Raw genomic sequence first — 13,301 nt, 5'->3', positions numbered from 1 at the left:
CTCTACATCAGGTCATTTGAAACGAATGTTCCTCTACATCAAGTGATTTGATATGTATGTTCCTCTACATCATTCGGTTTGGTACGAATGTTCCTCGACATCATTCGGTTTGATACGAATGTTCGTCTACATAAGATGGTCTTATACGAATGTTCTTTTTCATCAGGTGGTTTTATACGAATGTTACTTTACTCATTCAGTTTGATACAAATGTTCCTCTACATCAGGTGATTAAAATGAAATTTGGTCCAATTTCCGGATTGAACAGCAATTCTAATTTTGACATGGTAGTTAATGCGGATATATATATATATATATTTAAGGATGTGTTTTCAAAGTTAACGGTTACAATGGTTTACATTTTCTATTTCATGTTATTTGGAAAATAATCATTATAGATATTTTTCATATCCAGTATGCAATAATACGCCTTTCTCGTTAGAACTTTCTGAACCAAGTTGACAACATTTTGGGACACTGTGCAGATTGCGCTATTTAATTTTTTTAAAAAATATGATTGGTTTTGTGGTCAGTTCTTGATGAAAGAGATAAGGAAAGCGAAGAATGCAACACAATAATTGCTCACGGGACACATTAAGAATGAGACAAAGTACAAGAAAAAAAAAAAAAAAAAGAATTAAACTGTATCATACAGGTATTTTGTCCTTCTTTGACTCCTCAATCACGATAGGTATGCAAATTCTTCAAACCTATGATTTTCCAGATGGATGATACAAATTGGTTGAAATAAAAGTCAAAATCAAAATATTGCAATAAATCAAATTGCCCTTCCAGCCCTCTTTTGATATACTTGCTGTATTGTTATGTTAGCTAGTTATTATCTATGTGTTTTTGCATTAAGCATAAATCCTATTTCAAAAACAGATTCATCTAGCTTCTGTTCATAAAACAAAACGAAAATACCAACGTGGCAACATATTCATAATTTAAACTCAAATTCTATAAAGGAAGGGGGGAATAAGAACAAAAGAAAGATTTACACGGCGACTCCTGAAACAATACAATTAGACTAAGACAGGTGTGCCGGAAGAGTAAGCGTCTTCTGGTTCATCGACAACACCCAACATGTAAACCTTGGTCAATCCAAGTAAGTAATGTCACACAATGTATACAAAAACGTAACACAAAGGAAAACTAACGATCCATTAATCAATTTGATTGTTTACATGTGAATTCAAGTAACAATGACATTTCCAGATTTCTGGATTATAATGCTAGAAAATGCTTGATTTTGGTTTTCATGAGTTGGTGGTAAAACGGAAATCTATAAAGTTTTAATGTGTTTTTTAGCTGATGATTCACCTTATATACTGTCATGTTTTGAATATCAAATGCCTGTTTCAATTTCAGGAAGAAGTGTTCTATACGAGAGTACTAGTGTCTAGTTATAAACATGGAGACAATTTCAAGTTCTTCCAGGCTGGATTTTAAAAATTTAGTAGTGTCAACTAAAGCAAAGGTGCTAATGAGGGATGTCTCTGGATCGGCATGTAGTGGCGATCTGTTAGCTATTATGGGACCTACAGGTAAATATTTTAGCCTCATGTTATTTTTTACATTAAGTAGATGAATAGATAAATAAAGACACAGATAAAATATTCAAAACAAAATGTTTTCTAAGTGTCATTACAGTCAATATTGCAAGTGGCCTCCAGGATAGAAAAGGAATACTTGCCAGAAGTGCATAATGTACTTACAATTTTATATCGACTATAATGATATTTAGAAAATAATTAATTTTCCCCTTTATCAATAACTTATCGTGCAATATCAAATAAGTATTCAGTCATTTTACTAAAAACTCCTTATCTTTAAATGCACATGTAATTTGCAAACCATACGAGGAATTAAGCAATGAAGAATTGCTTAACACATAATGATTTCCTTATTAACGAACTTAACTTGCTTTGTTTTAAGCATGGGTTTTATTGGTTTCAGAGAGAGAGAGAGAGAGAGAGAGAGAGAGAGAGAGAGAGAGAGAGAGAGAGAGGAGGAGGAGGAGGGTGGTTTGGTTGGGGTTGAGAGAGAGACAGACAGACAGAGAGGGAGAGAGAGAGAGAGAGAGAGGATGGATATAAATAAATCGATTTCAACAAAAATTATGTAGAATAATTAACCATCGTATAAAAAGATCCATTAGGTAAATAAAGTTATTGTATTTATTTTCCAGGCGCTGGGAAAACTACTCTTCTCAATGTTTTGGCGGGAAGAATACCATTTGACTCTGGAACAATCAATCTGAATGGACAACCCTTTAACAAAACACAGAGGCGTCGTCTTGGTTATGTACTACAGGATGATATATTTTTATCTAATCTGACACTTTGGGAAACACTTTATGTGAGTATCTCATTATTGAAAGATTTTTCTTCAGCAATGTTTATGATTATACTTGTGAACAAACCATATTTTTGGGAAAAACAAAAACAAAACCAAAAAAAAAAAAAAAAACAAAACAAAAAACAAAAAAATATATAAATAAAAAAGCAAAAAACGGAAAATGCAATGTAATGATAACACTTCATTTTTCAATTATTGATACATTCGTTATTTTGTGATTATAATATGATGCAGATTTTAAAATGCATGTTATTAGTTAACTTGCTATATTCCTTAATGGTCATACACATGCTTATTTATACAATTACTCAATTTGAAATAGATTCATTTACATATTCCTATTAAATGGAATGTCTCTAATATGAAAGACGGTATTACATGAAAGCATGACCTTAATTTATGTTTGTGAAAGATCCTGAATATGGAAAGGGTTACTTGCATCAGATATTATTATGACTTTACAGTGAATGTAACTACGATATCGTATGTTAATATTTGTTTTAAAATTATCACTTATATGTGAGAGGAGACCACCTGTGTGAGAAGCTATATCATATATATACAGATATATCATCATCTACATTTGAGATGAAGATGAATTTACCTGTATATATAAAGATAAGTAACATGTACGAGATAAGACCAGTTAGATATTGTCACGTCTCGGATAATCCCATCTGTACTCTTATGAACAATGAGTAGGGTCACTTGTAATATATGATACATGATGTTATATTCTTTCAATATTCCCCATAATCGATATATATTCTAATAAGGAAAAAGTGCATTCATACACTGAAATATGAGTTATAATATTATTTTTACGACGTACGATATATTATCATTCAAACAGGTTATCACATCTGACATCTGACTATTTTAACTTATGTCATTATACACAGATCATGTGATATTACAAATATAGGTAAAACTGTTCCTATGTTGAATTATTTCAAAACTAAAAATATAAAGTACTACTAGTTTACAGCAATGATACGGATACCAGACCAAGTTCCACAACAGGAAAAGATTGAAAAGATCTATAGAATTGTCGATTCCCTTGGCCTAAGGAAGTGTCTACATACAGGTAAGTACAACAGTGAGCAGGTACATACTTATCATCTGTGATATGTGGCAAAGGTATTTACTGAAAATATAAACATGATGAAATGTAGAAAGACATTTCCCACTCTCTTGCATGTAATTCTATACATTCTCGAAATTAAAATTTCACTAAAGACATTCGAAAACAATTATTTGGATTGACCCAGATATAAATGGCGGGTGTCGTTGATGAAGCAGAAAATGCTTACTCTTCCGGAATATCTTATTACATTCCCATTGTACTGTTTTAAGAATTTACGTGTAAATATTTCTACTATTTCATTATATCCCAACATCCTAGTTTTGGAAAACGTGGCATGGTGATATTTTCTTACATTCGCAATAATATCTGAAGGGATATAATATTAATTTTAATCAATTTCAAACGTTATGAGTATGTATTCAAATATATTTATGTAAAGTAAAACCAGGTAGAAGTTTATGCGTGTGTTTCCGATTACATTTTTGGATTGCTTATATCGTTTCATTTTGTTCTAGCTGTTGGTGATATTTTCAGTCGTGGTCTTTCTGGAGGAGAGAGAAAAAGAGCGAACATTGGCTGTGAGCTTCTTACAGATCCAGATATTCTTCTTATAGACGTGAGTGCTCAACCTCAATTACAACTATCTTCTTGCATATATATTGCACGCCAATAATGACGTGTAGGAAAATAATCGACCTTATTAAGACATATATAAACCCAAAAGCAAAATACAAAAACACAGAAATCACGGTTGGTTCATATAAATTGTTGGACTACTTTCATGTTATTAATATTTGCTTTCATATGATCGAAAGGAACCTACATCCGGTCTAGACTCCAGTACAGCACATTCTTTGATGAAACAGCTGAAGGATTATGCTACACAATGTAACAAAACAATTGTGGCTACCATTCACCAACCCTCCAGTCAAGTTTTCCACATGTTTTCCACACTGTTACTGCTTATGGAAGGAAAGGTAAACATTCATTGAAGTTGATGCTGACATTTGCTGTATTTTGACAATAAACTATTATTTTTGTTAAATTTATCAAAGTGGTTTCTCACCTTCTATTATAGATGGCATACTTTGGTTTAGCCAGCAAGGTTACAGAACATTTCGCTAGACTAGGAATGCCTTGTAATCAACATTACAATCCAGCTGACTTTCTTTGTAAGTACTTATGTTTCCTGATCCCAATTATACCATATGTTTAGGTCCTTAGCATCACTGACGAGTCCTAGAAGTACGAAACAGCTGTATGATGCTGTTTAATTCATTGGTTGGCTCTACTGTATCTCACTCTAAACCGTAAAAAGGATTCATTCACTTGTGTGTCTTTTGTACAGTCATTGATCCTACATTGTATAAAATCGAATACAGCAATTTGAAAACACTGAAACCTGGTAACTCGTATAACCACTCCAGACTGAGATTGTAATATATGGTATTAGGTTATACGAAATGATATTAGAACATTTGATTCGAGATATTTTATGGCAACCAATAGTACGTAACAACCTAACACGATTATCAGACTTCTCATAATGATAAGATCGGATGTTTCGGAAGGGTAAGCGTTTTGTGCTTCATCGACGAAGTCCGTCGTTTAAAACTTGGCCAATCAAAGTAAATAATGTCACGTGCACAAAACGAGAACACCGTAAATAAGTATAACAGAACTACAGGCATACTGATTCGGATCTAACATGTCCAACTTTTATCGAACTTATCACATAAGGAAACCTTTTCAGGGAGAATCGGTCAATATCATCAGTGATCGCAGTGTCTTTGAGATTTATTATTTATTCTTTTTTTTTTCAAATATTCCTCAATCCAGGAAAGTTCATAAATCGGATCATTATGTAACATCACGTATTGGTTTGCCTTTTAATCAAGAAACTTTACTGAGTGATTTTTTATCTCTAGTAGAGATTCTGACTCCTGATATAAGCTCGAAGTTAGAAGAAGAGAACACTGGTAAAATTCAAATGTAAGTAGAGCGAACAATTGGATTTAAAAACGACGAAAACTAATGATCAAACTCAACATCAATATAAGTCAAGCAATGCTAACATATTGATTATTATATTAATGGATAATTAATACAGAATATACATTTATGACAAATGCATCATATTTGTGTTGCTGTAAAACACATGGGTTAGAGTTCTGTGTCTGTTTTATGCAGGGATCTAGTTAATAATTTGATGTGTTTAAGGAATTTCAAATTAACATTGCTAGATAAAAATAGTATTCACTTTTAGTTCTGATAAATAAACATATAAATAAATAGATCGCTAAAAATGCAACGCTTAGGTATGTGTTTTACAGTCTGCTCGGGAAGGAAGAAAGCTCATGTTCGCCTTACAAGATAAACGGATCTAATGTCAAAAAAATTACGAAAGATCGCAGGCATGAAGATGTGGAACTCGTGTTAGGTTAGAGTCTTTTTGTGTGTCTGTTATGAAGTAATTTCAAGATGAGGTCACTACATACGTATATATTCAACTAATGGCCGCTACCACTTAATGCTAATCTTATATATCACGTCCCAGTTTTGTTGATTGCTGATTTTGACCTGGTCACATCAATTATCACATTGTTTCGTTCCTTTACCAAAGATGGTCAGGGTTTTGTTGATGCACTGTTTTTCGTAAATAACACAGTATTTGGTAATGTTGTTTTTCTCTCTCTTTTTTTAACATTAAGTTAAACCATTATCTGAGGACATTGTGGTGGAGAAAAGTATCATTGGTGAAGGGGAGACAACCCGACGGTGGAGCACTTCAATTTGGACTCAGTTTAAAATGCTCAACTGGAGGTCATACAAGCAATCGAAAGGAAGAATATTCGAAAAGTTTGACCTCCTACAAGCTGCTTTCATAGCATCCTTTGCCAGCATTTTATTCTTTCAAATCGATGATTCGATCAACACCGTCCGAGATCGAATGGGTTTGGTATGACTGTAATAAACACGAATTTCGATAATCAAGCTGGTTAATATCTTCATATCATAGCTTACTGATGTCGTTATACAATTGTGCGTCGCATTAAAGTTTATAGAAATGTAAAAGCTTAAGAACGTTTATAAAGATGAGAAGAATAAGAAAGTGTATGGAGGTGTGAAAAAGTAAGAAAGTTTATAAAGATATGAAATTGTAAGAGAGATAATAGAGATGTAAAGTGTATGAAAGGTTATAGAGATGTGCAAGTGCAAGAAAGTTTATAGTGATTTGAATTCGTAAGAATGGTTACAGAGATGTAAATGTTTAAGAAGGATTAAAGAGGCGTAAAAATGCCAGAAAGTTAAAGAGGTATGAAAGTGTAAGAAAGTTCATGGAGATATGAAAGTGTACGAAAGATTATAGAACTGTAGAACTGTAAGAAAGTTTATAGAGGTGCGAAAACCTTAGAATGTTTATAGCGATATCAAAAGTGTAAGAATGTTAATAGATGTGTAAAGAAGTAAGAACATTTATAGAGATGAAAATCATAGTATGCTTAGAGATGGAAAAAGTTTGTTGGAGAAAGTTTGTATGGTTTGGAAAGTTTAAGAAACTTTATAGAGGTGTGAAATAGTGAGAAACGTTATCGAAATGTTAAAGGAGGTTTATAGAGGCGTGGAAGAGTAAGGTTTAAAGATATGTAAGATGTGCACAATGAAGAAACTCACTTTTTTGTCTTGTAGGTGACTATTTCGTTGATTTATTGGTCCTTTCAAATGCTCATTACAACGCTTTTAGGATGTGAGTATTTCACGATCGATAAAATGCATTTATGCAAATGCTTAATTGTTAAGAAAAATTATATTTCCAACATGAAATGTTAATATTTTATTTTTTCTGCAATGCGAAAATAAATATCTCTAGTTTTCCGTGCGAACTGGATCATTTTATTGAAAACATTTATAAGATATTTGAGAAACAAGGAACATTTAATTACTGTATCCACCGTTCGTGGAATTCTAGTAGTAGCATATATAGAATGGTTTTTGACAGTTACTGGTGAGCGTGCTGTTGTCAGTAAGGACCGGGCTGCCGGGGCGTACCGATTGTCAGCTTACTACCTCGCTAAAATCACCAGTGAGATGCCTCTCCTGCTTTCAGTACCTTTTGTGTTTAACACTGCTGTGTACTGGTTGGCTGGTTTGGGAGGGGTGGACGGCTACTTCGTATACCTGGGGATTGGAACGCTTAACTGTCTAATGATGCAGGTGAGAATTTGACGAAAAAAACTATTGAAATGAAAAAAAAATAACAACGAAATGAAGTTTTGTTCTTGGCAAAATGTATATCAATATTGTAATATCTTAAGTTTATGGAACGAAATCAAATTGATTAGTTCTAATCCTGATTAGTCATGTGATATTGTTGGCAGCCAGAGTACAGTATTAACACAAATCTGCATGTTAAGTATATGTTGGGTCAAACCTCGAAAGTATGGTATAATCAACGAAAGTAAAACCATGTACAGCATTGATAGAAATCTATCAATAGAAATATGTTTATACAACAAAAGCGTATATATAACTTTTAACTAAATAATATCTATCTGTTGTTCATATCAAGCAATTGTTAATTCATTTTTGTAAAGAAACAGTTTGTTATCCAAGTTCGAATGTTCAACATTTGCGATACTCAGTGCTTTGCGTTTCGTTTCATTTGGTTACTAGTTGGAGTATTCATATAAAAGATATATTGTTGACTGTTTTACATTACGATGACGTCACAATGTTTACAGCATCAGTGGAATATCTGCGCTTGTTGATATGTTGCCTTTACTTTTTGTGGTTGTTTCCTTTATGATGATGATATTGGTTAGATAATGTTAAGTTTCGTCAACAGATAACATTCATAAATGTGAATTTGCATGAAATACGGCTGTTTTCACTGAAAACGTCAGCTTTCTCTTCGGTCATAGCCGTGATCTGTCTTCACGACATTGATAAGGACGGTATATTTCTACAACACGAAACTATTACGGCATCTAGAAATAACTAAAACCGTTCAACGTTATATCATTGAGGAGTTCCAACAATAAACACATTCTTCATAAATTGCTGTAGCGCATCCATCGTCCTGCATGGTTGAAAACGAAACACAAAATTTCCGCTTTCGTGTTGGATTTAAGATAATGTAAATTACTCTATATTATTTTTCTAAAACCTGTTAAATTGAACAGAACTACCTCTGTATTGGCTTTTCTGCATCATATGGACAAAAAAGAATAAGAATTCAGAAGAATGTACGTCTTTCAGCCATTCGAATGTATGCCAAGTTCGTGTGTCAAGTTTATCATCTCGAAAAAAATATAGATAGTGGAGTGCGCTGGACAAGTTTAGCGGTCAAGTATTAATGTAGTTTATCATGGCAGTCACGTGACTTTACTGGTTACGGACGGACTGTGTCATACATCTAGCTAGTAGATATGGACATCGCGTAATATGATTTTATTTTAAAAACAGCATGATAAAAGAAGACATCGGAACGAAAAACATTTTCAAAATATGTAAAAGCTACATTAATAACATCCTATATATCAAAATATATATGTATATCACTGCTTTTTTATTTAGAGTTTGGCGCATAACCTTGGCGTTCTGATCAAGAACGTCAAACTGAGCATGATGGCGGGAAATGTTATCATATTAGGCGGGCTATTACTAGGTATATATTAAAATATTTTACAATAAACATTGTAATTAACGATTTTATTCATATTAGAATCAATTTTCAAAACAAAACGCAAAAAGTTTTATTCTTTCAATGAAGTCATGAAGTTATTTCCCTAACTGATAATCCAAGTTATAACATAATAAAGATAGCACCCTTAAAAGCAATTCAAGTATATTGATATAAAAAAATCAAAGGTTTATGTTCATGACAAACGTATTTTTGAGCTAGGCTTGTTTCGATTTTTCATTGAAATATCATTTAGAATTTTATAGATGTTTGTGTTAAGAAAAAAGAAAGATTATATGATAAAGGTGTTCAGTTTATTTTTAATCATCAATGTTATAGGAGGATTTCTTAATATCAATCCGCCTGACTGGCTAAAGTGGGTGAAGTACATCACACTGGTTCACTACCCTTACTCTGCCATAATGACTTATATACTAAAGGATATGGATGACGTTTGGTAAGAAATATACATTTTAAAGCTTATAATATCTTTTGGTAACAACTGTGTTGAGCATTAATCAGAGCAACGATGTATAACGTAGACACAATTATTTTCGCGGGGATGATATTTTCGCTTTTTTTCACGGTACATAGCTTTGTCCTGGAAATATAATCCGAAAAATAATGAGACATGTATGTATTATATGTCCTTTAACGTCCAGACGAAAATATACGTCGTTGAAATATAGTTCGTTTTAAGTGGAAATCGCGAAGATTTTGACCATGACAATTTGTACGTTTACGTAGCCTCTGTGATTATCCCTGAAAAGAATGTTTATATGTGTTTTTGAATTCTGACAAGTAGCAAGATTTTTACTAAGTAAATACTACATAAGATTTATATACATTATAGTAATAATTGTTTTAATTCTGCTATGTGTCAATATTTCATAATCCATCGAGGTAATCTGAAGAAAATGCATTAGTGTTATGTGTTATCCATAACTCATTATATGATTTTAGTTCATTTTAAGTTATATTTAGATAATATTTAGATAACTATGGAAACTTTTTAAGATACATCAAAGCATTGTAACTTTCGATTGTTGTCCCTGCTTACAATGAACTATAAGAAATGAATCTACCTTTCTATTTGTAACGTCGATTCCGTGATGATAAGACTTTGATATCATGTTTGCGTCAAAACATTAAATAGAACACCAAATGAAATTATTTTATACTTTTTCATTGTTTACATAACTCTTTATCATTTGCTTGTTTATTATATACATTTGTTTTATCCTTTCTATCCAGGTGTAACCAAACAAGTCCAGATTTCTATTCTCAGTGCGGAAATAACACGACCGATGTACTGACGTCACGTGATGTATTAATGGGGATTGGTGTGGAGCTCCCTATATATTGTTATATTATGACAATAGTAATTGTCACATCGTTGTTTTATATTCTTGGCTATTACTCATTGAAATTAAAACGGGTATGACGAAAATTATATCACAGTTGACTACTGATAATATGTGTCTGGGTAGTTCATAATCACTGCCTTTAAATTGTTTATATTGAGTGTCTGGGTAGTTTGCAATCAACGCCTTTAATTTTTTTTTATATTTGGTGTCTGGGTAGTTCACAATCAATGCCTTTAAATTGTTGATATTGGGTGTATGGGAAGTTAACAATCAATGCCTTTAAATTGTTGATATTGGGTGTCTGGGTAGTTCACAATCAATGCCTTTAAATTGTTGATATTGGGTGTATGGGTAGTTTGCAATCAACGCCTTTAAATTGTTGATATTGAGTGTCTGGGAAGTTAACAATCAATGCCTTTAAATTGTTGATATTGGGTGTCTGGGTAGTTCACAATCAATGCCGTTAAATTGTTGATATTGGGTGTCTAGATAGTTCACAATTTAAAGGTCATTTTATGTAACACAGTATGCTGCTGCTTAATGAAAAGAAATGTTTACGTGTTTTGTTTTAAGTGTATTGTGTTTGTTTTGTGATTGTTTGTAATTTGCTATATACTAGAAATATTTGTTTACCTGGACCAACAGAAGGGACTAATTGAAAGAAAATATCCTTAAAAAAAAACAAAAACAAAAAAAAAACAACTGGATAACAACAAAAGAGTCGAGCAAATATAACATGTCATATTGTCTATTGGTTTCGTTTATTCATAGAGATGGTTATTTTATGTAATTTTTAGTTGATCATTTTAATGTAATTCAGCCAAATAACGTTATGATCATCTGCACTTTGTTTTGAGATCTGATTTCAGCCCATTCAGACTAAAAATTACAAATAACGAAGTGAATCATAACACATTCAAATAGTAATGTTCAACTTTTGATATTTATGGTTTCTTTAATTGATACATAAAATCATTATGTTTTCCCAAATATGTCAGTAGGAAACAATGGCTTCTGTGGTTTAAGTAGTTTTGGTCCCGCATGGAGGCACAACATTCTGTGGCCAGTTGCATGTTTGAGAAGATTCGTCAAACACCAAAGCTGTAAAGGTAAAAAATGTGAAATATTCTAAAATCATATCATAAACCATCTGATGTTTACATCCAAATATGCTTTCATATGAAACATTTGACTTCATCATGGTGCAGTTATACGTATAGAAGAAATAGACTAACGATACTGGTCTTCTAGAACAAGTAATTAAGGGAAATGGTTGTATATGTATATGTAGGGTTAAAACCATCATTCAAAAACGCACTCTCATAATACTAATTGAATATATATTTGGTCAACAAAACTAAAAAAAAATGATAGTTTGATCAACTCAGTTGTGACTTGTTTCAAATTTAACAACTTATAAGCACCAAAAGGCACAACCATCTTGAGAAAAAAGGGTGCGGCTACTGGTGAACCATTGTTATCTTTTACCAGACTTCTGTATTATTAGGTCGCATTTTGACTTCATTAAACCACAGTTCCTAATTTAACCAGACCCTCTGTTGGCAAAGCGATGCTACAATCTAAATGTTTTCAAGAGGTGTTATTTTCGGGAATGTTGATGCATTTACAAAGTAAGCGAAATTGAAAATCTCGCAAATATTAACAACTATTACCAATACAAGAACAGCAAGGTATTACTTACATGGAGCGCAGATAGTATGTCCAAAAAAAGTACCCCTGTTGCAGGTGTAGTAGCTATGGCAATGATTATCTTTGTCTGCATAACTTCTGTCACCCTTGTTCGTACAGTCCTTTTGCTGTCCACACGGTGGCGCCACGTTATGTGGACTAAGAATACAGGCATATGCTATATTTTGTAAAGACCTCTAATATCATAATATTGAAGAATGGTTTAGTGCAAGCATCGTATGAAAACGAGAAATATAAATGACACATTTGGCAGTTGCGAATGCATTGTCTTTTTGATGACATGTTTCAAATGTAACACAATGTTTACATGTACTTGGTTCCGACTTTTCTGTAACACTTTCGTCTATAGAACTGCTGTTGTTACTTAGAAGAGTTATGATGCGTATATAGATCGTTTTTACACAAACGTTTGGTGATATTTATAGAAAACGTCATTAGTTTCTGTTTGTGTAAATCTTTTTATTACACAGACATGTTATTTTTTTGTTTACATATCTTTAAATTTATGTTATTACATAGACGAGCTATGATGTTTGTGCAAATATTATTTTTTATTACACAAATATATTATATTTTTATCAATTTAAATGTTATTACACAGACAAGTCATGATGCTTGTATAAATATGATATATTTGTATTACACAGACGAGCTTTGATGATTATGCAAATATAATATTTATATACCATAGCCAGGTACTGATATTTTTATAATCTTCTGTAAGTATTACACAGCGTTCTAATGTTTATATTTATGTATGTTTAGATATGATATGTGCAGTTTGATGTCATCAGTGGATAATAACTCGGATAAAACTAACATAGATTATTTTCACTGTCACCTTTCCTATGCCAACAGTAATAATATCGTACTAATGACAAATGGGATGGATTATTTTTGTACAATAAATCATACTGTTGTCTGTCTTGAGTTCAATAACGAATTGTTACACGAATACTAATATCGCCTAAAAGAACATTACACAAAGTTGTAAAACTCCAATATGGATTGATATGATTAAAAGATAAACACATATTAAACCTACTCATCACAGTGTCCTGTAGCCGAATTGTAGACAAACTCGGCTCCAACA

The 13,301-nt window shown here is 32.3% G+C and overlaps 1 protein-coding gene across 1 annotated transcript; it reads left to right on the top strand.

Moving 5' to 3' along the window:
- Nucleotides 1-1,414: 1,414 nt before the first annotated feature.
- On the top strand, nucleotides 1,415-10,575 carry LOC132544179 (uncharacterized). The gene is made up of 14 exons (XM_060207747.1): nucleotides 1,415-1,547; nucleotides 2,192-2,361; nucleotides 3,343-3,448; nucleotides 3,964-4,064; nucleotides 4,264-4,425; nucleotides 4,527-4,620; nucleotides 5,377-5,440; nucleotides 5,782-5,888; nucleotides 6,160-6,407; nucleotides 7,139-7,196; nucleotides 7,449-7,663; nucleotides 9,026-9,116; nucleotides 9,471-9,588; nucleotides 10,386-10,575. The coding sequence occupies exons 1-14, from the start codon at nucleotides 1,415-1,417 to the stop codon at nucleotides 10,573-10,575; spliced, it is 1,857 nt and encodes a 618-aa protein (XP_060063730.1).
- Nucleotides 10,576-13,301: the final 2,726 nt, after the last annotated feature.

Source organism: Ylistrum balloti, unplaced genomic scaffold (genome assembly GCF_031769215.1).
Source record: "Ylistrum balloti isolate Yb309-2 unplaced genomic scaffold, AGI_CSIRO_Ybal_v1 Utg369782, whole genome shotgun sequence".
NCBI lineage: Eukaryota > Metazoa > Mollusca > Bivalvia > Pectinida > Pectinidae > Ylistrum > Ylistrum balloti.
The sequence above is the reverse complement of the archived record's forward strand: the minus strand, read 5'-3'. Positions and strand labels throughout refer to the sequence as shown.